We start from the raw sequence: 27,464 nt of genomic DNA on the forward strand, positions 1-27,464 counted from the left end.
ATCTTTCAATACATTTTTAAATGATATTTAAGTGTGGTCAAAATTTTCTAGCGCTACTTGCTCAGCAACTAACAAATCTTGTTTTTTTTCTTGGGAGTGATTTCTGAAAATACATTTGCTCAACTCTTTTGTTTGTTTGTTCATCTAAGTGTCTAAATTTTAAAACAAACTGCTAAACAAACAAACAAACAAACAAAAAAGCTAGAAAAATTATTTTCACAAATCACTCCAGAGAAATAAGAAAACAAGCACAACATAAGCTTGTTAAAAATTATCTCAAAAAATAGGGCTAGTCGGTCAAAAAATGGGTGTCGTTAATAAAAGCGAGCTTGGTTCCCTAGAAGAAACTAGCCAGTAAAATTGAGGGAAGGCGGTCTAAAGCACTCAATTTCCGGGAAACAGAGGCGCAGATATCAACCACAGTTTTATGTGATTCCAATTTTGGATTTTTTATATTGAAAAATTTATGAAATGAGAGCTAGCTGAAAGTAACTCAGGAAACTACCGGAAGTTGTTCCAGATAGGTTTTTTTGCTGAAAAAAAATTTAAATAAAAAGCTCGCCGGAAGTTAAATGCATACATCATTGATAGCCCAACATCTGATTTTTTTCTTTCTTTTGATACTTTGCATTACATATTCTATCTTTGATGATGTTTCAATTATGAAAATCACCGGATGAAATTGACATCATTTGTTTTTCATTCATCAAAAAAGCGAACTTTGAAGTGTGTATTGCTATAGCTAAGTATCTGCAGTATCGCTTCATGCTTTAGATGACAGTGAAGACGAAGATTATTGTGAGTTTGGGAAATAGTCCTTGCTTATTTCGGGGCAGGTGGTTATGGTCTGAATGCCACCAATTGTGAATAATTAATAGGGGCTGTTTTCCAATCACCATTTACTATAGAACGAAATCAGGAAATTCAATTTCTCTTCTTCGGTATAATTTACATTTGCAGGAAGGTAGCCGGTCCTTCTTATGATAGAAACATCGGAAATAAACAAAAAACAAACACTTTGAAAAATTAAGCATAAGATACAAAACTATCTAAATACAGAATATTGAGCCACAATGAAAAAATATTTGACTGCTGAGCTGAAATACAGTTTGACAGTTGCCGTTGGAATGAACCAAAATTGCAACCAAAAAGGCGCGGAACCAAAAAAATGATTCAGAATACCTTTAAAAGAGTGCGAGACCAAAGAATTAAACGCACTTCTTTCGTCGAGCCAGTACAGGATCCGACTTTAAGGCAGCAACAGGCTTGGAATAAGATGAGCTCCATTACACCGACTATCGGATTTGACCGGGCGCCGACAATGAGACCCTCGTCACAGGCGTCAACATTAACAGAAAGATCGGATGTCGTGGACAAAAAGTTAGTCGGGGTTTCGTTTTCCATCAAAATATTATGGAAAAGATTTTTAGAAAATGATAATGAGTTATATTACATGCCGTCTTTTTGTTTTATCAAGTTACAAAGCATTTTTTATACAGTTTATGATTCAACAGTTAGTTATTTTTGCATCCCTAGAACTTCCTTTTCAACTATTTTAAAGATACCTAATTCTTTTAGCTTGTTTTGGTTGAGCATGATTTTCTTATACTTATTTTGATTTAGAAATACCTAACCAGAGGTGGATCTAGGTTTTTCTGGCGAGTGGGTGGACTTTCAAAAGATTTTCAGAAATTTTGTTGACCATTATTAGGCAAATCAGAATGCTCTCTCGGAACACCATAAAGACCCTATTTTGAAAAAACAATTCTGCGCCGTAGGCAAACTATTGAAAAAAAAAGTCAAAAACGCCGTTTTTGGGCACTTTTTGAAAAATTTTGACCAAATAATTGCACTTTTTTGACGCGCGCTTGCCTTCAAATTTAGTACATTTTGGCGTCAAAGGCGCCTTCAGAAGAATCTAGGGTTGGTTGGCTAAAAAACTGATGTTATAAAATAGTAACAAAGAGGGGCCCTCTGGGTGTAGATATCCCCCTGATTCCCGACTCCCCTAAATACACCCCTGAACCTTATTTTTAATTTGGTTTAAAAACATTTTTTTAAACATTGAATCTGGCTGGTCTGCCTAAGATTAAAAAACTTCAATTCTTTCTCAATTTAAAGATAGCGCTTAAGTTATTTCATGATATTCATTTAGTGTTTTCTATTTCAGAGTGAGCGTGGAATTCTATGGCGACAGATCCTTCAAAGACCACCTGAAAACAGTTCTTCTGAAGAACAGAAAAACAGGCGAGTTCCGATTATTGTGAACACCTTAAATTATGATCAACCAAAGCAGCGAACCATTTTTTATTCCGACACATAAAAATGAGTGAAAGTGTTAATGATATGTGTAGCAGTGATCTTTGAACATACAAACATGATTGCAACTGTCTAAAAACAACTTTCGACCACCAAAGGTGTAGAAAAATTTTTGAACTCGGTAGTGCTTTTCCTCAAAAACTCACCCTTCATTAAATGTTCCGCTTCTCTGCTACTCAGTTCCAGTTATAAAAATTGGTAACATGTAATATATTTTCAGCAATTCTATTCCGAATGTGCAACCTGATGCTGAAGTCACTCAGCGCAATGATCTACGTCATATGTCTCAGATCCAGTGACATCACCCAACACTCCCACTGGTAAGAGTCATTACGTCTTACTTCTCAGGTCTAGTGACGTCACCGACCTCTCCCATTGGTAAGAGTCATTCGTCATACTTCTCAGGTCTAGTGAAGTCACCGACCTCTCCCATTGGTAAGAGTCATTGCGTCATACTTCTCAGGTCTAGTGAAGTCACCGACCTCTCCCATTGGTAAGAGTCATTGCGTCATACTTCTCAGGTCTAGTGAAGTCACCGACCTCTCCCATTGGTAAGAGTCATTGCGTCATACTTCTCAGGTCTAGCGAAGTCATCGACCTCTCCCATTGGTAAGAGGCATTACGTCATACTTCTCAGGTCTAGTGACGTCACCGACCTCTCCCATTGGTAAGAGTCATTGCGTCATACTTCTCAGGTCTAGTGAAGTCACCGACCTCTCAAATTGGTAAGAGTCATTGCGTCATACTTCTCAGGTCTAGTGACGTCACCGACCTCTCCCATTGGTAAGAGTCATTGCGTCATACTTCTCAGGTCTAGTGAAGTCACCGACCTCTCCCATTGGTAAGAGTCATTGCGTCATACTTCTCAGGTCTAGTGAAGTCATCGACCTCTCCCATTGGTAAGATGCATTACGTCATACTTCTCAGGTCTAGTGAAGTCACCGACATCTCCCATTGGTAAGAGTCATTGCGTCATACTTCTCAGGTCTAGTGAAGTCACCGACCTCTCCCATTGGTAAGAGTCATTGCGTCATACTTCTCAGGTCTAGTGACGTCACCGACCTCTCCCATTGGTAAGAGTCATTGCGTCATACTTCTCAGGTCTAGTGAAGTCACCGACCTCTCCCATTGGTAAGAGTCATTCGTCATACTTCTCAGGTCTAGTGAAGTCACCGACCTCTCCCATTGGTAAGAGTCATTGCGTCATACTTCTCAGGTCTAGTGAAGTCACCGACCTCTCCCATTGGTAAGAGTCATTGCGTCATACTTCTCAGGTCTAGTGAAGTCACCGACCTCTCCCATTGGTAAGAGGCATTACGTCATACTTCTCAGGTCTAGTGACGTCACCAACCTCTCCCATTGGTAAGAGTCATTGCGTCATACTTCTCAGGTCTAGTGAAGTCACCGACCTCTCCCATTGGTAAGAGTCATTCGTCATACTTCTCAGGTCTAGTGAAGTCACCGACCTCTCCCATTGGTAAGAGTCATTGCGTCATACTTCTCAGGTCTAGTGAAGTCACCGACCTCTCCCATTGGTAAGAGTCCTTGCGTCATACTTCTCAGGTCTAGTGACGTCACCGCCCTCTCTCATTGGTAAGAGGCATTACGTCATACTTCTCAGGTCTAGTGACGTCAACGACCTCTCCCATTGGTAAGAGACAATACGTCATACTTATCAAGTCTAGTGAAGTCACCGACCTCTCAAATTGGTAAGAGTCATTGCGTCATACTTCTCAGGTCTAGTGAAGTCACCGACCTCTCAAATTGGTAAGAGTCATTGCGTCATACTTCTCAGGTCTAGTGACGTCACCGACCTCTCCCATTGGTAAGAGTCAATACGTCATACTTATCAAGTCTAGTGAAGTCACCGACCTCTCAAATTGGTAAGAGTCATTGCGTCATACTTCTCAGATCCAGTGACATCACCCACCACTCACATTGCTAAGAGTCATTACGTCATAGTTCTCAGGTCTAGTGACACCACCGCCCTCTCCCATTGGTAACAGTCATTGCGTCATACTTCTCAGGTCTAGTGAAGTCACCGACCTCTCCCATTGGTAAGAGTCATTGCGTCATACTTCTCAGGTCTAGTGAAGTCACCGACCTCTCCCATTGGTAAGAGTCATTGCGTCATACTTCTCAGGTCTAGTGAAGTCACCGACCTCTCCCATTGGTAAGAGTCATTGCGTCATACTTCTCAGGTCTAGCGAAGTCATCGACCTCTCCCATTGGTAAGAGGCATTACTTCATACTTCTCAGGTCTAGTGACGTCACCGACCTCTCCCATTGGTAAGAGTCATTGCGTCATACTTCTCAGGTCTAGTGAAGTCACCGACCTCTCAAATTGGTAAGAGTCATTGCGTCATACTTCTCAGGTCTAGTGACGTCACCGACCTCTCCCATTTAAGAGTCATTGCGTCATACTTCTCAGGTCTAGTGAAGTCACCGACCTCTCCCATTGGTAAGAGTCATTGCGTCATACTTCTCAGGTCTAGTGAAGTCATCGACCTCTCCCATTGGTAAGATGCATTACGTCATACTTCTCAGGTCTAGTGAAGTCACCGACATCTCCCATTGGTAAGAGTCATTGCGTCATACTTCTCAGGTCTAGTGAAGACACCGACCTCTCCCATTGGTAAGAGTCATTGCGTCATACTTCTCAGGTCTAGTGACGTCACCGACCTCTCCCATTGGTAAGAGTCATTGCGTCATACTTCTCAGGTCTAGTGAAGTCACCGACCTCTCCCATTGGTAAGAGTCATTCGTCATACTTCTCAGGTCTAGTGAAGTCACCGACCTCTCCCATTGGTAAGAGTCATTGCGTCATACTTCTCAGGTCTAGTGAAGTCACCGACCTCTCCCATTGGTAAGAGTTATTGCGTCATACTTCTCAGGTATAGTGAAGTCACCGACCTCTCCCATTGGTAAGAGGCATTACGTCATACTTCTCAGGTCTAGTGACGTCACCAACCTCTCCCATTGGTAAGAGTCATTGCGTCATACTTCTCAGGTCTAGTGAAGTCACCGACCTCTCCCATTGGTAAGAGTCATTCGTCATACTTCTCAGGTCTAGTGAAGTCACCGACCTCTCCCATTGGTAAGAGTCATTGCGTCATACTTCTCAGGTCTAGTGAAGTCACCGACCTCTCCCATTGGTAAGAGTCCTTGCGTCATACTTCTCAGGTCTAGTGACGTCACCGCCCTCTCTCATTGGTAAGAGGCATTACGTCATACTTCTCAGGTCTAGTGACGTCAACGACCTCTCCCATTGGTAAGAGACAATACGTCATACTTATCAAGTCTAGTGACGTCACCGACTTCTCCCATTGGTACGAATCATTACGTCATACTTCTCAGGTCTAGTGACGTCAGCGCCCTCTCTCATTGGTAAGAGTCATTATGTCGTAATTCTCAGGTCTAGTGACGTCATCGACCTCTCCCATTGGTAAGAGTCATTCCGTCATAGTTTTCAGATCCAGTGACATCACCCACCACTCACATTGCTAAGAGTCATTACGTCATAGTTCTCAGGTCTAGTGACACCACCGCCCTCTCCCATTGGTAATAGTCATTCGTCATACTTCTCAGGTCTAGTGAAGTCACCGACCTCTCCCATTGGTAAGAGTCATTGCGTCATACTTCTCAGGTCTAGTGAAGTCACCGACCTCTCCCATTGGTAAGAGTCATTGCGTCATACTTCTCAGGTCTAGTGAAGTCACCGACCTCTCCCATTGGTAAGAGGCATTACGTCATACTTCTCAGGTCTAGTGACGTCACCGACCTCTCCCATTGGTAAGAGTCATTGCGTCATACTTCTCAGGTCTAGTGAAGTCACCGACCTCTCCCATTGGTAAGAGTCATTCGTCATACTTCTCAGGTCTAGTGAAGTCACCGACCTCTCCCATTGGTAAGAGTCATTGCGTCATACTTCTCAGGTCTAGTGAAGTCACCGACCTCTCCCATTGGTAAGAGTCCTTGCGTCATACTTCTCAGGTCTAGTGACGTCACCGCCCTCTCTCATTGGTAAGAGGCATTACGTCATACTTCTCAGGTCTAGTGACGTCAACGACCTCTCCCATTGGTAAGAGACAATACGTCATACTTATCAAGTCTAGTGACGTCACCGACTTCTCCCATTGGTAAGAATCACTACGTCATACTTCTCAGGTCTAGTGACGTCAGCGCCCTCTCTCATTGGTAAGAGTCATTATGTCGTAATTCTCAGGTCTAGTGACGTCATCGACCTCTCCCATTGGTAAGAGTCATTCCGTCATAGTTTTCAGATCCAGTGACATCACCCACCACTCACATTGCTAAGAGTCATTACGTCATAGTTCTCAGGTCTAGTGACACCACCGCCCTCTCCCATTGGTAAGAGTCATTGCGTCATACTTCTCAGGTCTAGTGAAGTCACCGACCTCTCCCATTGGTAAGAGTCATTGCGTCATACTTCTCAGGTCTAGTGAAGTCATCGACCTCTCCCATTGGTAAGAGGCATTACGTCATACTTCTCAGGTCTAGTGAAGTCACCGACATCTCCCATTGGTAAGAGTCATTGCGTCATACTTCTCAGGTCTAGTGAAGTCACCGACCTCTCCCATTGGTAAGAGTCATTGCGTCATACTTCTCAGGTCTAGTGACGTCACCGACCTCTCCCATTGGTAAGAGTCATTGCGTCATACTTCTCAGGTCTAGTGAAGTCACCGACCTCTCCCATTGGTAAGAGTCATTCGTCATACTTCTCAGGTCTAGTGAAGTCACCGACCTCTCCCATTGGTAAGAGTCATTGCGTCATACTTCTCAGGTCTAGTGAAGTCACCGACCTCTCCCATTGGTAAGAGTCATTGCGTCATACTTCTCAGGTCTAGTGAAGTCACCGACCTCTCCCATTGGTAAGAGGCATTACGTCATACTTCTCAGGTCTAGTGACGTCACCGACCTCTCCCATTGGTAAGAGTCATTGCGTCATACTTCTCAGGTCTAGTGAAGTCACCGACCTCTCCCATTGGTAAGAGTCATTCGTCATACTTCTCAGGTCTAGTGAAGTCACCGACCTCTCCCATTGGTAAGAGTAATTGCGTCATACTTCTCAGGTCTAGTGAAGTCACCGACCTCTCCCATTGGTAAGAGTCCTTGCGTCATACTTCTCAGGTCTAGTGACGTCACCGCCCTCTCTCATTGGTAAGAGGCATTACGTCATACTTCTCAGGTCTAGTGACGTCAACGACCTCTCCCATTGGTAAGAGACAATACGTCATACTTATCAAGTCTAGTGACGTCACCGACCTCTCCCATTGGTAAGAGTCATTCGTCATACTTCTCAGGTCTAGTGAAGTCACCGACCTCTCTCATTGGTAAGAGGCATTACGTCATACTTCTCAGGTCTAGTGACGTCAGCGCCCTCTCTCATTGGTAAGAGTCATTATGTCGTAATTCTCAGGTCTAGTGACGCCATCGACCTCTCCCATTGGTAAGAGTCATTCCGTCATAGTTTTCAGATCCAGTGACATCACCCACCACTCACATTGCTAAGAGTCATTACGTCATAGTTCTCAGGTCTAGTGACACCACCGCCCTCTCCCATTGGTAATAGTCATTACGTCATAGTTCTCAGGTCGTCATAGTTACGACCTCTTCCATTGGTAAGAGTCATTCCGTCATAGTTCTCAGATCCAGTGACATCACCCACCACTCACATTGCTAAGAGTCATTACGTCATAGTTCTCAGGTCTAGTGACACCACCGCCCTCTCCCATTGGTAATAGTCATTACGTCATAGCTCTCAGGTCTAGTGACATCACTGACCTCTCCGATTGTTAAGAGTCATTACGTCATAGTTCTCAGGTCTAATGACGTCACTGCCCTCTTCCATTGGTAAAAATGGCAGCAACTCTGACTCCCTCTACTTTATTCTGGGACAGTATTACAATTTTGAGGGGAGGGGCGGAATTCGAGCTGAAAAAAACGGGGTTTTGGCCAGTATATTCCGACCAAAAACTTTTTCTTAAATTCGCCTGCAACGCACAAATTTTTAGAAAAAAAATCTTTATTCTGTTTTGCGATAAATTCAAGTGAACTTTTTTCTGAAAACTCACCCACGCCTGATTTCAGGGGCGGATTTAGGGGGGCGGACGTCCCCACCTCTTCAGGGATTCGACTCCCTAACGACCCAAAGGGTCCCTCCTTTGTACTATTTTGGGATATCCATATTTGGTGACAGGGGTCTTTTTAGTGATATGAGAGAGCTCGGAATATTAATTTGGTCGACCTAAAAAAAGTCGACAAAAACAAAATTTTCGAAAATAATTTGAAAATTCCCCCCTCAAGGAAATCCTAGATCCGCCCATGCCTGATTTCACATATTGCATAGTTACGCTTTTTTAGTTTCCTAAATTTGCTGAAACGGAATATGAATAAACAATTGTTATTCAAAGAACAATCAATTTCAATTAGTATTTTGTGAAAAAAAATTGATTCTCCTGGATTTTTGTGGAGGAAGAAAACCAATTATAAGAGAAAAAAGTCGAACTTTTAATAAGGGAATCTAGATTAACTTTAAGCGGCTAGATGTACGTTCTGATTTACCACTCTTTTGCTGAATTTTTAGTAAAAATGCGTAACATGTAATATTAGTGCTAAATTCTAAATAAAAACGGATAGCTGGTTACAGTGCAAATAGCACATGTTTCGACTATAATCTTGAAAAATACGAAAAAAAATTTTCAAATTAGTGTCGTTTTTTACTGCGTGGTGTGATAAAAGAATCTGAACAAAAAACCCCAACTTAGACATATTCGACATTCATAGTGAAAATATGCAAATTGGACAAAAGTTTTTCTAAAAAAAAAGACTAGAAAAACAAAAAAGGTAGTTAAAAATCAAAACTGTTGAAAAACTTATTCAAATATTGTGTTAAAAAAGTTTAAAAAAAGAATAAAAACTAAAACACACTCAAACGCAAAGCTCTACTCCATTTTCAATTTTTGGAGAAAAATCGAATAAATCACAAAAAATTAATTGGCGTGCTTCATTCTTACAAAAATAGATGATTATTTAATGCTTTGGATAGTATAGTTTTTTTGAGACAATTTTCGACTGATTCGCTAACGATTTCGACTAAATTTTTTAATCCTCTGAAAGATATTGGTGTTTTAAGCTGCTATTGAAAAAAATAATCACCGGCTATTAATTTTTTTTAAGTATTGGAGATTAAAAATGTCGATTTGCCTATTTGGAGATATTTATTATTTTTTATCAGACTTTGTATTAACGCGTAGCGTGGGCGGCAAAACATTAGCAATTTCTAATGGTTCGGAAATCAGTAGAATTTGCTATTTGAACTTAAGCGCGCTAAGTCATAGGTATAGCGTCACAATGCTGATGTAAATTATCTGGACAAAACGAATAAAACTTTAAGTTTATTTTAGAGACAAAAAGGTCGGAGACAAATATGCTTAGATTTTAACAAAACTGATATGGTTCAATTTTGCGAAGTTCGTGTCAACATTTTTTTTGTTCATGCTTAGTTTTTTCAGTTAATCATTACTTACGAGATAACAAATTGGTTGAATTGCTGACAAAACTAGATCAAAAAGAGTATCTTGTGAAGCCAAGCAAAAATTTAGAACGGTAGTTTGTTCTCAATTTTGAATAAGTAAGTGTGTTTTTGTTTGATAGTCAAAAATGCTATTATACAACCAATCTTTTAATTTTGTTGAACTTAATAAGTGACTTCCTTCTGCGTAATTTTTGATTTCCATAAAAAGGCCGAAGCTTATCCAATTCTGTTTTTTTTTCACCCAATTTTTCTTGAATACATTCAAATATATAACTCATGTTAAAACTCCAAGTAGGCTTTCTTTTTATCTTTTTTTTTGTCTAAAGTCAACCCATTTTGAGAAAGTTCAACTTCATTCTGTCCGGATTTTTTACGTTTTGTCCGGATAATTGAAATCAGCATTGTATCACTTTCTTTAAAATACCTTCTTTCGACTCCGGGCGGATCTAAGGTTTTTTTGAGGGGGGTATCTAAAAATTCAAAAACTTTGCTTCTTAGGTCGACTAAAAAAGTTTCTGAGCTCCCCAAATCACTGAATAGACCCTATTTTGAACAAAATTTCTGCTCCGCATGCAAATTATTGAACAAACAGGCCAAAAAGGCGCCTTGACTCAAAATTTATTATATGCTGGCGCCTTTGAAAATTTTTTTAAGTCAGTTAGACAAAAATCTAGCTCTTAATATACTAAAATAGTATCCGAAGGGAAAAATTACGAGGCCAAACTGTGTATTTGTTAATTGTAAGCGAGTTCCTCAACAAGGACTCTCTCTTTGACTTTTTGTTCTTTCTTTTTGTTTGATCATTCGGACAATATTTTATTAGTTTAAAGACTTGTCTCTGAATTTCAGAGATCTACACACTAAATTGTTCCATTATCCTCGTCTAGCTAACTGCACACAAACACACTGCCAAGCTAAATGCTTGTTAAACACATTTATACAGGAATATACTGCTATTTGCATCCGTCTTCTAGTTGAGCCAGCAGAAAATCCGACAAAAATTGCATTCTTAAGTTCCGTTTTTTGACTGTTCGCCCTTTGTTTTGACTGTGCTCGACCTATCTTTTAACTGTGCTCAACTTTTGTCAGCTATTTGGATTATCTCGACTAAAATCGGGTATGTTTCGTCTTTTTGCTCGACTTAAATAGCTTCTCGACCGCAGAATTTCAGTCGCAAAACTGCCCTTGCTCTACTTTCAAAAACGAAGCTTAAGTCGAGCACCTCCACCCGGGCAGGGCAGTTCACAGTTTGGCCTCGCAATGGACCCTTATTGTTGGCATGGAGTCGAATCATGAGGAGAAAAAAAGCCTTGACGTTGCGGAACTATTTGGGCTTTTATAACGCCCTCACATCTCGATTCTGGCAAATGAGAAAAGGTAGTATGAACTGATTTTTCGTTTTAGTTACGGCTGCGATGCGCCTGCCAACATCACATATCCATACTAGTAAGTAAAGTTTGATGTGCACCAGAAAGCCGACAACCTCATTTGGTACTCGTCAGGTTGGCTGAAAAAATATGCTAAAAACTGTTCATTTATAATCGGTTATAGTCAAACTCCTTTCAAACCAAAATTATTCAAATTCAGTTGATTTTCGAGATACACTCTTGAAAAAGCTGCTCAAAATTGTCCGTGCAAAAAGGTACAATTTGTTTTGCTAAAACTGCCTGGCAATTGAAAGTAGGAAACTTCATTGCTTACTGGCGTGTCTGTTCACTAGGTGGTCTGCTCATTGCCACCTAATCGAAACTTTCATTCAACGCTTTTCAACAACTCAAAAAATAGGTAGCCATTCGACAACTCAGAACTTTCTCATCCTACTATATGAAGTTTCGCTTTTAATCAAAGTTTAGATAATATATATAGACAAACAGCTTTTCAAGATTTCATAACATGGATAAATAAAAATAACCAATAATTAGAAATTTTGTTTTACTTTTGATATTTTCATCATAATATGGCAATTTCAGCATGAATTGGTGTTTTTCATTTTTTTTTTGCTTTTTCATAATTGGTCGGGAATTTTAATACAAAACGACAAGTTATGATTTAAAACACCAAATTATAATAAAAACATTTTTGGGTTGTTTAGCGAAAATCTGGTATGGATAAACCGTGGCCTGATGTTCTATGTGATGCAGACTGTGGTAGCCTATCTCTCCTTTGTGGAGACTATGCTCCTTCTCTACCTAGAGTACAGGGTAAGTTACTCTAGTACTAAGGTACCATTTGCATGGACAAATGGAAGGGATGAAAAAAGTTTTAATATAGATTCGCTTGTCGACCGTGACAATCGGTCACGACAAAAAATTCATATACCTGATTGAGGTGCTCAACTTATAATTGACTTCCAAATTGGAGATAATGCCGTTTTGTGAGTGAAAACTGACATGCAATTTTTTCTACTTTGAGCAAAAAAAGTTGGCTCCGACATTGTTTCAGTGAAGGTTACCGATTTAACTAACCTTGGTGGTTTTTGTTTGAACTATCTAACTTTCTCAAACTTATGTTTATTGATTGAATTGCGTAAAATTATATGTTTGAAAAACGTTGGTTTTAGAGAAACTTGTATTGTATAAAACAAACAGACAAAAGTTTTAAGCGCCGAACCAAAGAAAATTCTCGTAGCGAGGTCCCGCAGTGAGGTTCTATGGAAAATAATCTATTATAATCGATTTTCGTGATAAAAAATATTGGCCATACAATCGATTATTTTTACTTTTTGAGACCACGCAATCGCTTCTAATTGAATATTTTTACAGAAAAAAAATTATGATCCATTTAAAATCCATTATAATGGATTATAAGGGATTTTAATCTCAAATAGTTTTGTCAAAGTTTCAGCAAAATTTCTAGCTTTTTTGAATTACTTACAGCCCACTCGATTTTCAAACCTGCTCATATTTAATTGAATTTTGTAAAGCCATATTTTTGCATCTACACTCTTGGAGGAGGTCACTCGTACGTTTTTGTACGTATTTTTACGGTAAATGTAAGTAAGGGGTCAATGGTGTGCAGGGGAGGTGGTGATAATTGAAGGACGTAAGAATTGTAGGAGCTATTGTGAAGTTTTAAGGAGGAGGACACAAAAAGAAAAAAGTAGAAACATAACAACTTATAGTCAAATATAAAACACAAACTAGCGATTGCAACGTTGAATTTTTGAGCATCTGATTTCAAAGTTTTAGAAAATTTAGGCCCTAACACACAAAAACTTAACTATAATCCATTATAATCCATTATAATTGATTATAATGGATTAAATTATTTGCTAATTTATTTGTTTTATAATCGCTTAATAATCCATTTTAATCGATTATTATCTATGGAACTTCATAGCGTGTAGTATTCAATTTTTCTCATTTAGTATTTGAGCTGAGATACTGCGTTTTTGACAAAGCTTATAAAAATACCGAAATTTTGCTTTAGACTATGCAAGGTTAATAATTGATTAGAAAACAATTTAAATCGAGACGCTAAATTTATGATACCTTCTGATCGGTTACCTTAAGCCGGTTTCAAGACTGGCTGAAATAAAATTGATCTCAACCTAACTACGTTTTCACTAGAATTTTTGAGACTACGGAAAATTGCAGTAGTACTGAGATTAGGTTTTAGACTAAAGAATTGCCCGAATGTATCTAGCCAATTTTTTGTTGTTTTGTGCTAAAATCTTTCATGAAAAGAAAGTATTGGCCTGTTTTGTTTTTTAAATTTTCAATATTCAATCAGTTCCATTTTTTGGCTGGTAAAGGATCAACTTTCAAAAAACAAGAATAACACCAAAAAATTATTTTGTACTTTCTATTTTTCCATTATTGATGATAGACTTAAAACATACCACTGATGAAAAATATATATAAATACAAAAATTTCCGTTTTCTACGTTTTGTCAAACTTTCAGTACCTCATTTCAAGAATAAGAAAATTGACTTTACATAGAAAAAGTTTAGTTGAAACGCCCTGTATACTTTTTAACGATTTATCACCTGTTTTTTTTAACGTCCTGCACATAGTTTTTTTTGAAAAATATTTAAAATTATTTTTTCGTTCCAATTTATATCGATTACAGTAATTTAAGTTTTTAGGGGAATATCTGGGAGCAGATCCTGTCGACCAAGATACTGTTCGAGAGTGTTTGTTCAGTCCCTTTCATGATATCCGTAAGTTATGGTCTAATTTCCATTGAAACTATTTCGAAATTGCCGTTTTATTTTACCGACCTTAAGAATATTGTAGAAGCGCTTTTGGCGGCCAATATAGACTATTTTTGACGGAAAGCGCGCGCTGAAAAAACGCATTTTAGTCAAAACTGTTTCATATTGGTGTTTTTCTTGTGAAAATTTCACATTTAACAATTTTCGAATGTGAACAAAGTGCGTGATGATGCAGGTGGTGGACAAGAGACTCATCAACCTGTACGTTCCCAGTTTTCTCAACTGCTGGCTCGCGAAAGACTTCCTCGAAAAAATAGTCGTAAGTTATTGTGCTCACACTTCGCGATGGCTTCGCCTACAAAATTTAGCTTCTTATGCTTAAAAGTCAAGTATAATTGATGCAGGATATGGTTGTGTTAAAAGATCGTCCAAGGTTATTTTTGCAAATTTGTATTTTGCTAGATAGTGCATATATTGCAATGATCGGGCCATGTGAAGAATCTCCCCCTAAAAAGACCAAGTGAACAAACTGCCCCCTAAAATTAAATAATAAATTCAAATAGTAAGGCCTGCTTTATAGTAAGTACTTTGCTCAAGTCTGATTGGCTAAAAAAGAATGCTAAAAACTAAGTGAGCATTATCCACCCAAATAAATTTGGGGGGGGGGGGGAATGTTCACTTGGTTTTAAGGTTCCTGGAAGACTACAAATGTCTTCCAAGATTTTCGCACGATAACCATCGTCATTCCGACTACGGAAATAACTTTTTTTGTTATTTTTTGAAATTCAAAAAATCCCGAATCCTTATTGGCAGAAATTGTGTTTAAAACTGTGTATCGTTTGCAGCTGCTGTGTTTGAAGACTAGTTCAACTCTGACCAAACACTTGGTCAACCTACTCAGTTTCATTTTCTGTCTCGGCTTCACATGGTAAGAGAGAGAAGAGCGACAGCGGTGTCTATAACCTATTGAGTGACCTATTATCTTCTAGTTCTAAGCTGCTGTCTTTTCCATTGTGCTTGGTGCGACTTGTTTTTCAATTTCATCAATTTTTTAAACTTTTCATGATTGTTTTAGCCATTTAAAGAATGATTGTTTGCATGCAAATAGTTCAATAACTAGTCTGATTGAAATATGAATTTATATCTCTGAACGGAGTGAAGCTCGCAAAAACATTTCTCATTAGAGATACAAGATTCAGATTTGAGATGTAATAATGTTATAAAATTTTCTATCCAATTTTTAGTTCCCAACACGCATGGAGTGACTGAAAGTAGTTCATTTTTATTTACTTCCAGTGTAGTTGCTTTGGCAAGGTATCGAGCGTGGTATGATAATAAAAACTTATTGGTCTGCTTTCAATTTCAAGAAAAATTGTAAAAGTTGGCGTAATTGGATCATCAATTAATCTGTTAAGCAGAGGCGAAGCGGAGCTTCGCAACACTTGCGATACAACGCAAACATAAAAAGCATAAGTCGAAAAAATATGTTACACGTTGAAAAAAAAACTGAATGAACCAAAATCTTCGATCAAAAACAATTAGGGGCCCAGCTAAAACTGGAGATACTTGTTGTGTATTGAATGAAATTTTGATACTGATGCGGAAGGAAAAATGAGATTTCAAGAGTTGGATTTTGCCCCAAAACGTTAGTTATTTTTCTACTAAAATAAGTGAAAAGAGCAGAAAAAACAGAGATAATAAATTCTCCCAAGGAGATAACATTTCAATTACAAACCATTAAGGAACCGCTGCTTCTGCGGAAAACATTGTCACAAACGGTTTTTTCAAATGAAATCTTCAGCTCAGATTTGAACGTATAAATTTTTTTAAAAATTCAAAAAGTTTCTAAAAATTGAAGAAACGGTCAAAAGATTTTCAAAATCCATAGTTTTTTTTTCTGCAAACGCAGTTTGTGGCCGCTTAAATAGAGAACATTTGCAACCAGAAAATTGGCACGGTATTTTTCGCATCAAGTCAAGAAGTTTCCAAAAAACTGTCGAAGTTTCAAAACATTGATTTGATTGATGGCTATAACTTTTTTAAAATCAGCTAGGCTTATCCAATCATAGAGGTAGAATTAGAACAATTTGTTGTTTCGATTAAACGTATGATATCAGATTTAGCAGGATTTTGAGCTAGAAAATTGCTAAAAACGGTCAATTAATCAAAAATTTGACATTTTCGAAAACCATTGCTTTTTGTGTGAACAAAATAGAGCATAACTGCTTATGCAGAATGGGTTCACGCAACATGTGATTCCGATTGAAGCCAAAATTTCAAATTTGAGACTGTTGTTTTTAAGAAAAGTCAAAATTTTTCAAAAAAAACAGTCAAAAAATTAAACATTTGATTTTCCGTGGGCTATAACCTTTGGCGTCAGAAAGATTTGGGCCTAGTAAAAAAAAATGAGGTTCCCGCAACCCGTTCTTTGAATTAACCCAAAACATCAGATATGGCAGGATAGTTTTTGAGAAGAAGCAAAAAGCGAATAAAAACGGTCAAAAATTGAAACCTTGACTTTTCCGAGGGCAATTACTTTTGGTTTAAAAAACTTTGTGAATGGCCGCTGAATCAGGGGAGCTTCCCACTACCCTTCGATTCCATTGAAGACGCAATATCAAATTTGAGAGGCCCGTTTTTTGGAAAGTTAAAAAAGTTTCACAAAATAGTCAAAAGACCAATTTTTGACTATTCCGAGGATAAAAATTCAATGTGTAAAAAGATGTGCCGCTTATGCAGGGGATCTTTTCAAAACCGTTTTATTCATTGAAACCAAAAGATCAGATTTCAGAGGGTAATTTTTGAGGAAACAGAAAATAGACAATAAAAAAATCAAAAATATGGTCAAATATTTCCCCACAGATTTTTCGAAGGCTGTAGACAGAGGGTTTAAGTAACAAGAGATTTGAGAAGAGTATGCAGGCACACAGGAGAGTAGGTGGTTTTTCATTTGATACCTCTTTTTTGAAAATCAGTGGAATTTTCTGTGAAGAACTAAAACTTTTGCAATAAAATTGGAAATAATTTTCCATAACGGAAAAAAAAGATATTTCAACAAACCGATTGGTAAACATACAACCAACTTGAAAAATGCGAAGAGTGTTTAAATTGTGTTTCCCTTGGAACCACCTAAAACTAAGACATCAAGCCGAAAAAAAATTAGCCGAGTATTCTAGTAGGTTTTCTATTTGCGCCATGAAATGGCTCTTCTCGTTTGCCACATGAAAGTTTTCTCTCAAAAAGCGATATTTCGAATTACGGCTGACGCAAACTACTCATTTTTTGATGATCTGAACGGCGTTTGGCTGATGCAAGCTACTCTAATTTTTTGACGATCAGTCAGATTTTATGAGATGCGTATTAGCCATACACAATGCTTGATGATGAATTCGTATGGCAGACTTAACACTGTGAAAGACAGTTCTTTTATTATTCCGACTTTCATAAGGAAAGTAACAAAATATTTGTGCATGGCTGTTTTTTTTTTCTTCAGACAAATTTCGACTTTTTAAGTGGCCATTTTTGATAGAAATTTATACATCATCCAAAAATTACTGTTGTCCTAAGTTTTGAAAAAATGATATTTTACCCGTGATCATTTTTCGGAAAGTTCTGGGGGTTTAAAGATTGCCATTTTGGCCAATTTGGGACAATTAACGCGCAATATTTTTCGCACTATTAACGCGTAAGCGGAGATTTAATCCATCTGAGAAATCGTTTCAGATTGGTTGAAGGAAGCTTATTTGCCATACTTGATTTGGTGCTAGGAGCGAAATCTATCACTCTCTATTTTATATGGCGTGTGGGGGATGATTTTCACAAAATATTCATGTTTAAAAAAACTTTTTTTATTTTGTTTCATCTTTTTTTTTTCATTTTATTACTGCTCTACAGACTTTAAAAGGCAGTCGGAACCTTCAGGGCTTCGGCCTGATACGAGCAGTTTTGTTGTTCCGACTTTCGAAACGAAAGTAACGAAATATTTGTGCTCGGGGTGGGTTTTTTTTCTTCAGACAAATTTCGACTTTTTAACTAGCCACTTTTGACGGAATTTTTTTATATCATTCAAAAGATATTGTTGTCCAGAGCTCAAATTTGAAAAAATATTTTACCTGTGATCATTTTTCGTAAAGTTATGGGGGTTTAAAAATTGATATATTTCGCGCTATTAACGCAAGAGCGGAGAGTTAATCCGTCATAAAAATCGTTCCAAATTGGTTGCAAGAAGCTTATTTGCCATAATTGATTTGTTACAAGGAGCGAAATCTATCTTTTATAACTTTATATGGCGTGTGGGGGGATGATTTTCGTAAAAAATTTCAAACTTTAAAAAAAAAAATTTCATTTTATTTTTTCTTACATTTTATTTTTTAATGTTATTACTGCTCCATAAAACCTTAAAAGGCAGTCGGAACCTTCAGGGCTTCAGCGAGAAGTCTTGTTTCATTTGTTTTTGATTCACGCAGTTTTGTTACGCACATTGTTTCAAAGCTGAAGATCATCTTTGCCAAGCTCTTTTCCCTCCCCGTTTTCCCTCCTCTTTTCTGTTAGCAATGATTGTCTGAGTTTGGCAACAATTGGCATGCAGACTAATTAGGCTATGGCAAACGTGGGATATAATGGGGGGAGCGGTGAGGTGGAGGGGGGTTAGAAAAAGAGCCTTTTACCATAAAATGATTTTCTTTAATAACCGTTGCCCCCCCCCCCCCCTCTATCTTCTGTGTTTTTTAAGTTCTAACTGAGCAGTTTAGTATCAGAAAATTAGAGAAACAATTGCTTCAACTTATTTTAGAATTTTGAACAACGATTATAAACAACAGTATGGGATGTTTAAAGTGCTGATTTAAAGTAGCCGGACAAAACGCAACATTTATGGCAAAATTTGCTCAAAAATTGAAATTGAAAAAAGTTATTTACTCAAAAAATGAAGTTGAAAAAATGTGCTTAAAACTCAATCAAAGTTAGTATTGTGCAATTTGTTTTGATCTAAAATTTCACTCTAAAATGGGTCAATTTAGACTCGACGTAATTGATCAAAAATTACGCAAACAGCACCGGATCAATTTTGTCACAGAATTTTATTAAGAGAAGTTTCGTTTTTGCGTTGTGCTTGTAGTGTATGTGGTATCAACTATCTGGAGCGGACTCAAAAAGATGACCAGTTCGACATGTTCAACAGTTTCTGGTTCGTCATGGTCACTTTCTCCACTGTGGGCTATGGAGACCTCACTCCCCTGTGGTGGCTGTCCAAACTGTTCGTAGTGGTCACCATATGCCTCGCACTCAGTCTCATACCTATACAGGTTATTTCACTCACAAATCTTTTTGAATCAATTGTTTTTCGAGAGTATCTGATTACCCATACTGGTTCTCTGATAACTGACTCGTTCTTTTAGGTTACCCGATTTTGAAAGCAACTAACAAACCATAGGCCATAGTTTTGGCCTTTTTTCCTTTTCCTCTCAGAATCAAGTTATTTTTAGAGATGATTTTTTGGATCCTGTTAGGCGCATTGAAAAAGCACAAAAAAGTTTTTCCTTCATCACGAAAAGCGGTTTCAACAAGCAGCAAAGATTTTTTTATAGATTTAAAAAAAAACGTGCAAGAACGGCATTTTAGATTTGATCACAAAATGCATTGTTTGGCACTGTTTTGGATGTTTTGTTAGCGCCTCATTTCAGGGCCATTCAATTGAAACAAAGCTAAATGAAAAATTAGGCCCAAAACAGAAGAATGAAACGACAAAAACTGTGGTACCGTGTAGTACTGTTGCCACAGTAACCTTGGATAAAGTGTTATTAATATTCTGTTATGTATTGTTATTATTATTCAAGGCCATCCATGCAGGCCAAACGTAACAGTCATTTGGACGGTTGCAATCGTAGAAGACACATGAACGTGATCTCTAACAAAACTAAGCAAATCAAAAGACAGAATTAAATGTTTTCAATTATTCTCTTTTGCTCTTACCTACTCGTAGCATAGCAATATCACATGGCGCAACCAGCAGCATTTCTGTCCCAGGACAATAGAACAGATATGGGGATCCCTGTATTTTGGACGACCGCGGATTCCGACCCTCCTTGGAATTTCAAGATATGGCTAGACCAATTTCTTTTGGCAGTTACAGTAAAGGAGAGCGTGAATCCGGAACTATTGTTAGAAGAACCGAAAGAAGTTCTATTGGAACCGTTACCAAGACCAGAGACTCCACGAGAACATGAAAACGCTCAAGCGATTACAGAAAGGGAAGCTCGAGACCAACTAGCCCGGGGTAAGATTCTTCTGGAAAATGAAGAAAGAAAAACTAGAGGACCAAAGGTTGGACACAACGTATATTACAACGAAGTACAGAAAAGAGTAGCCTCTAGATTATTCCTGGCGTTGGGGACAGAAGGAAAGAAGAAATTTGTACAAAAAAACTCGCATGTAGAAGTTTCAAAGTTAGAATTCAGGCAGATGGTAGCGTTGGCTAATACTTCATTTGATAAATCACAGAGTGTTACGTATGAACGCTACAAGCTGTTTAATCGTTCACAGGAAACAGGGGAATCACTCGAGGCATTTCATGCCGCATTAACTGCTCAAGCAGCCAGAGCAGAATTAAGGACACTGGAGGACGAATTAGTGCGTGACCTATTCATATCGAAAATGAAAAATGTGGTATTACAAGATACACTAACGTTTGAAACATTTTCACCAGAGGAAGTAATGAAAAGGGCGTTGAAATTTGAACAAAGTAAACAGACAACTCAGGCATTTCAGAAAACTAATGCAAGGACTGCAAGTACAGCTCAGGTAATTGGAACAATGAAGATAAAACAAGAACCAATTATGAGTATTGGAAATAAAAATGCTTACGGAAGGAGACAACCGAACAACATGTACAAGAAGAAATCATCAGACAGAAAAGAGGGGAAAAATTTTACAGACACGAAAACGTGTACTCGATGTGGTCGACCATTTGGGGAAGGACATTTGAAGAAATGTCCGGCCATGGGCAAAACATGTAAAAATTGTTCTAACCAAATCACTTTGCAAAAATTTGTAAGTCACAGCAAGTAAATGAGATTGCGGAAAAATCATCCAGCTCAGATGAAGAGTGCAATTTAATTCAGTCATTTGACTCGTGCGAGGAGTTCGAAATTATGGCTATTGAATCAGAATTGTCCTCGATGGAAGAAATAGATGAGTATATAAAACAGCAATCAAATAGAAATCGAGATATCAAGAAGAGTAGCAAGGACATACAGAAGGTTGATATTCGCAGAAATACCCGATCGAAACAAATAAGGTCATTAAAAGCTTTGGTGAGAATAGATCATCAAATCATAAATATGACTATTGATACGGGCAGTCCTGTATCATTTTTGAACTGGGCTACTGCAAAGCAAATTCTGGAGTCTTCAAAAAATACGAGGTTCATTCCACGGGAAAATCTCAACTTGATTACAAAATTTGTAGACTGTAACAAACAGCCGATTAATATATTGGATGCAATCACCACGACGATCCGTTCAGCAGGGTGGGAGGTGGTGAGAGCATCTTTCTTAATCACAGAACGACGCACGCGAAGTATTTTGGGGCTGGATTTACAGAGCAAAGTCGGGATACACACAACACAGAAGTTGGCACCGAAAGAAAAGACGAGGTTTGACGTGTTACTGTGCGAACAGTCAGAAAGTTGGAAAAACAAATTCTATAGTAAATTTAAAAACCTTTTTGATCGTCAAGAGTGTTCAAAAAATCACGTTGTCAGCGCAAAGTTCAAATACCCACTTTGTCCATTACAAGAAAAAGGGAGACGCATCCCAATACACGTACAAGGGAAAGTGTATGAGGAAATGGAAAAACTGTTAAAAGAGGGGCATATAAAACGTCTAGACAAATGTACTAGTGATTGTTTTATAGCATCAATTGTAATAACAGTAACAAAAGATGACTCCATAAAATTGGCTTTAGATGCCAAACCCATAAATAGACAGTTGTTCAAAAACAAATATCAAATGCCAAATGTGGATGAATTATTGGATGAGGTCAGCCAAATAATCACAGCAAATGAAAGCGGTACACTGTATTTCTCAGTATTAGATTTGAAGTATGCCTACAGTCAACTTAAACTGACTGCAGAGACAGCTAAACAATGCAATTTTAATATCATAGGTGGGCAAGCTACTGGAACATACAGATTTTTGACCGGATTTTACGGTCTGGCAGACATGCCAGCTGAGTTTCAAAAAGCTATGGACAGAAAATTGAACCATGCGGAAAATACATTCTGTTTTCTTGACGACATACTCATTGTGTCTAAAGGAAGTGAACAAGAACATGAAAAATTGATCATGAATGTGCTGGAAAAAGAAAACTTAGCACTAAAACTGTCGAAATGTGAATTCTTTCAACAGGAGGTGAATTGGTTGGGACATAAGTTATCGATGGAGGGTATTTCTCCAAAGATAACTAAAACGGAAGCGATTTTGAAGCTTAGTCCGCCAACTTCACTGAAACAACTCAAATAATTTCTGGGTAGTATAAATTATCTGGCAAAATTCATTCCAAACGCAGCTACTTTAACTGAAAAGTTGAGACCTCTGCTGCGAGAAGAAAATGAAGAAAAAACTCAAAAGTGTGAAAATTCAAGTAAAAAAATTCGAATGGAAAGAAGAACATTCGGAGATATTCGAATCGATAAAAGCAGCGGTTGCGAATATAACAAAAATTCATTATTACGACCCTAAGTTACTTACTAGGGTAAAATGTGACGCCAGCCATAGTGGGCTGGGGGCATCGTTGGAACAACAAAACTGGGAGGGGGAGTGGATACCGATTGCATTCGCTTCCAGATATTTAAACACACAAGAAAAAAAATACTCCACAAATGAACTAGAACTGCTAGCAGTAGTATGGTCTGTTGACCGATTTAAACATTATTTGTTAGGAAAAGAATTCGTGATAGCCACAGATCATAAAGCACTGGTTTCTGCCTTGGATGAACATAAGTCAAACAAAACCTACCAATCTAGGCTGACTAGATGGGTAGACAGATAACTACCCTATCAATTTAAGGTTATTCATTTACCAGGGAAAGATATGGGTATAGTAGATTACCTATCTAGAAACCCGAAAGGTGAACCATGGCCGGAGTCAGTATTGGATGAAAAATTTGTAGTCACATCGATTGAAAGTTTTCATAAAGCTCTCGACTGTTTAAACAGTCGACTGAGTGATCACGATAGGCTCGACCGGAACAAAAACGTTCTAGAATATTGAATTTATCAAAATCTATCAAATCAGAACACGTCATCTACCCGTTGCTATGGCAACCAAAACGTTCCAAAACGGACAAACGGACAAAGCACGACCGGAACGAAAGAAATGAAGATTCACGTTCGTTTCAACGAGAAAAGTTTGAAAACTCAAAAATCAGTTTATCTCAAAATCGTCAGCAAATACAGTCGGTCGAATCAGTTTAAAAAATCGGAAAGTTATCAAATCGCGAATCAGAAAATATGCATTCAGGCGAAACAGCAAAGAGAGGAAAAGAAAAAAAGATGGTCAGAATTCAGGATTGGAATAACACAGACACATTAAGGGAGGAAATAACAGAAACGACGTTCCAAAGAACCAGAATGATACAAAGGACCCCAAACAAATCAGAATCAGAGAATTCGGACTTTGAACAAATACCACAAGCGAATTGGAACATGATGAACAGACAAATCAGAACAGGCACGGGAAATAGTGGTCAGTCAACATCAACTGCTACAACAGCCCAACCAATGTTAGTTTCATTTTGGGAACTAATAGGATCGGAAAAGAATGAGAAACCTCGATCAACGATGGAATTAGAAGCCAATTCGGTGATGCAAAGCCCGAAACCACCGAAACAAACCCAATCAGGAGATGAAACTGAAATTGGACAAATCGTTGAGGTGGATTTAACGATGGACAGCATTGATGAACCGGACTACAGTTCAGGAACTGAGACTTGTATGGTCACACCGCAACAGAAAACGAGAGGTGGACATAAGTCGCGGAAAAGCAATTTCCAACTGTCGGAGCAGTTAAAGGAAACAAATGGCCCACTGTCACTCGAAAAATTATTCGGCAAAAGTCTACTGGCAGAACTAGTATCAGAGGATACTTGGATGGATCGGCTCAGGCGAGTGGTGGAACGGAACGATAGACACGGATTCGAGCTAATGGGTCCATACACCAATCCTCTGTGGCACCAGATGTCGGTAGTAGATGACTGCCTACTGGTGGACAATCGTTTAGCCGTACCTGAGAAGCTGAGACAAGCGGTGCTTCGGCGACTTCATCAAGGACATCCTGGCCAAGAAGCAATGCTGGAGGTTTCCAATTACTTATGGTGGCCACACATGTACAAAGACGTAGTCAATATGGCTGAAGAGTGTAGAAGTTGCACTCGTTATGGTAAGAATGCTAAATATATAATCCCAAAAAATTCGGCCAAACCACTTCCACTGTTAACACAGCCTGGTCAAGAATTACAATTAGACTATGCGGGTCCACTTGAAGACCATAAGGGAAAGAAGATATATTTGTTAGTTGCTATTGATAGATACTCAAAATTTCCGTCAGTCAAAGTTACGAAATCTACAGGGGGAAAATCAACAATAAAATTTCTACGTACCTACATTGACACACATGGAATACCAGAATCGATTAAAACGGATCAGTTTTCCGGGTTTAAGGGAAAATCAATGAAAAAATTTTGCACTGAAAATAATATTATTCAAAAATTCTGTCCAGTCGGTGATCATCGAGGATGTGGACTAGTCGAACGAACGATACAAACTATTAAACGAAGATTGGGAGTAATACTACTCGAAGAAAAAGTACAATCTATTAAATTGTGCTTGAGCACAATAATTAGGGACCTAAGATGGAATAAACAGAAAACAATGAAGTTGTCCCCGTTTGAAGCGCACTTTGGTCGATTACCTAAAACTGAGTTTAAAATTGTAAGGGATAAATTTCTGAAGGAATCTGATCGTTTAGATAAAGAACATTTGGAGAGATCGGCGTTAACAGCATCGCAGTTGAAGAGACGCATCGATCAATCCAGGGACAATGTAAAAATTATACGAAAAGGACAGAATAGCCGGGACGTCAGCCCACTGTTTATACGCAACATTGCGGCGGCCAAAGAAAGAGCTAGGGCAAAGGAACTAAAGCAGCTACTAGAGGCCAATGCGAGATGGAATGTCACCAGTCGGGATATCTCAGATGGCGAACTACGACGAATTGTAGATGAAACGAGCACGATAAATCCCGAACTGAGAAAGGAACTCCTATACTCACGGCAAAAAGGATTTATCGAAGACAAGCAGACTACATCGGATGATAGCTGGTCAGGAAGCTTCCTCCCAAAACATGAGCAGAGAAAGAGTGGAAAGGCCCTAACAATACCGCTGAAAAGCAAAATTGTGGCAGAGACACCGTCAACAATCAAAACGGCTGCTAGTGCAGTATATCGAAAGAGCGACATAGCGAGATCAAAACTGCATACACAGCCCAAAGCACAGAGCTCGGAGAAAAAGAGGAGCCCAACGGGGGAAGAATCTAGGAGCAAACAACAGAAGACAGTATCACATCATGAAAAGGTAGATAGTGAGTCGGCTGAAGAACATGATGCGAAAGACCAGGGGCCAACCGATCAGGAAATAGAAGACGATCGACTAATGGACAAGTTTCAAAACTCGCCAAACGTAGTTACGTCAAAAGAAACAAAGACGGGCTGGGGCCTAAATCTAGGAGGAAAAATGGTTAAGCCAAATAGGGCAGGACCACTAGTCCAAAGTGCAAGATCTGGAAAAACCAAGACGCAAGAGCCACGTACAACGAAAACTGTTGAAACAGCAAAAGAATCTAAGAAGCGGGATACGAGTAATGAAGCCGTCTACATAGAGTCGTCTGCACCGAAAGAAGCTCCAGTGAGTAAAAGGATCACACGGCAAACTAGTGAAAAGGAAATTCTGGACACATTCCAGAATAACAATATGACAACAAAAGAATGGGAAGAAATCACAAACCAGGTTTTGACCCGAGGGGTACAAAACGAAGCAGAAAAACTACTGACTCAACAAGCGGAATCAGTTGTCAATAGCCCGGCAGTATTTGCGGACGAATCGGACAAAGAAGAGGATACAACGACAGTCAGACGAAGCAGTCGACAAACAAAGAACCAGGGACCAAAGAGATACGGCAGCCCGGTATCACACTCAGTAAAGTTGATTAGTTGTGAGGACGATGTAACAGAGCTAAATTTGGCAGCACTTGAGGCCTACAGATTGAGACTGGCAAAGTTCAACATCAATAACAAAGAAACAACATTGGAGAACAACACGTTCGACTTACTAGAGAGACATTTGTTCAAAAGAAAATTCGGAGCTACATCGTTGGATGAGTCTGGATCGTGGAACGCTGCCAGAAACAAAGCGGAAGTGATGAAGAAAACAAGCAAGGAAAACTAAGCTAAAATGAAAACAATTTAGTAAACTGAGACTTATATACTATTTATAAAATTTTATAAGGTATTATATAAAATTTTGTTGTCCTCAGGGGAATGTGGTACTGTGTAGTACTGTTGCCACAGTAACCTTGGATAAAGTGTTATTAATATTCTGTTATGTATTGTTAGTATTATTCAACGCCATCCATGCAGGCCAAACGTAACAGTCATTTGGACGGTTGCGATCGTAGAAGACACATGAACGTGATCTCTAACAAAACTAAGCAAATCAAAAGACAGAATTAAATGTTTTCAATTATTCTCTTTTGCTCTTACCTACTCGTAGCATAGCAATATCACAGTTTTTCCTTCATCACGAAAAGCGGTTTCAACAAACAGCAAAGGTTTTTTTATAGATTTAAAAAAAAACGTGCAAGAACGGCATTTTAGATTTGATCACAAAGTGCATTGTTTGGCACTGTTTTGGATGTTTTGTTAGCGCCTCATTTCAGGGCCACTCAATTGAAACAAAGCTAAATGAAAAATAAGGCCCAAAACAGAAGAATGAAACGACAAAAACAAAGCCAAAATTTTCATGACAAAAAAAAAGCCAAAACTTGTTTTTTTTTACAAGTCGACTCTTTTGGTCAAGCAAGTCGAGTAAGTTTTTGCGGGGCTTCATTGGCAAATGTTTGCGCAATTAAATGTATGTCACCTAAATAAAACATTTAAACTTAAAATTAAGGAAAGGCAGATCCCTCCCTAAATATAATCTGCTGTTTTTTTCAACGGTCTTTCTATATTCGGTCTGAATTTTTGATTTGTTTTGCTGCCAGATGGCTTTGTAAAAAATCAATGAGCTGGTAAATGACTATCAATCTACAAAATGTAAAAACCTTCTGCATTCATCCTAAGTTTTATCAACGATTGATTTGATGACTCTGACATGAAT

At 38.4% G+C, this 27,464-nt stretch overlaps 1 protein-coding gene across 1 annotated transcript in view; it reads left to right on the forward strand.

Annotated features, from left to right (window-relative positions):
- Positions 1 to 884: 884 nt before the first annotated feature.
- Positions 885 to 27,464, forward strand: part of LOC134847715 (potassium channel subfamily T member 1-like) — a 70,438-nt gene continuing 43,858 nt past the window's right edge. Inside the window, exons 1-9 of the mRNA XM_063864899.1 lie at positions 885 to 1,380; positions 2,171 to 2,247; positions 2,540 to 2,639; positions 11,282 to 11,323; positions 11,970 to 12,078; positions 13,966 to 14,040; positions 14,270 to 14,353; positions 14,880 to 14,962; positions 19,151 to 19,337. Coding sequence (XP_063720969.1) covers positions 1,169 to 1,380; positions 2,171 to 2,247; positions 2,540 to 2,639; positions 11,282 to 11,323; positions 11,970 to 12,078; positions 13,966 to 14,040; positions 14,270 to 14,353; positions 14,880 to 14,962; positions 19,151 to 19,337 — 969 coding nt within the window. The 5' untranslated portion in view covers positions 885 to 1,168. The remainder of the gene's footprint in view (positions 1,381 to 2,170; positions 2,248 to 2,539; positions 2,640 to 11,281; positions 11,324 to 11,969; positions 12,079 to 13,965; positions 14,041 to 14,269; positions 14,354 to 14,879; positions 14,963 to 19,150; positions 19,338 to 27,464) is intronic.

The sequence above is a fragment of the Symsagittifera roscoffensis genome, chromosome 6, assembly GCF_963678635.1.
Source record: "Symsagittifera roscoffensis chromosome 6, txSymRosc1.1, whole genome shotgun sequence".
NCBI classification, from domain to species: Eukaryota; Metazoa; Xenacoelomorpha; order Acoela; family Convolutidae; genus Symsagittifera; species Symsagittifera roscoffensis.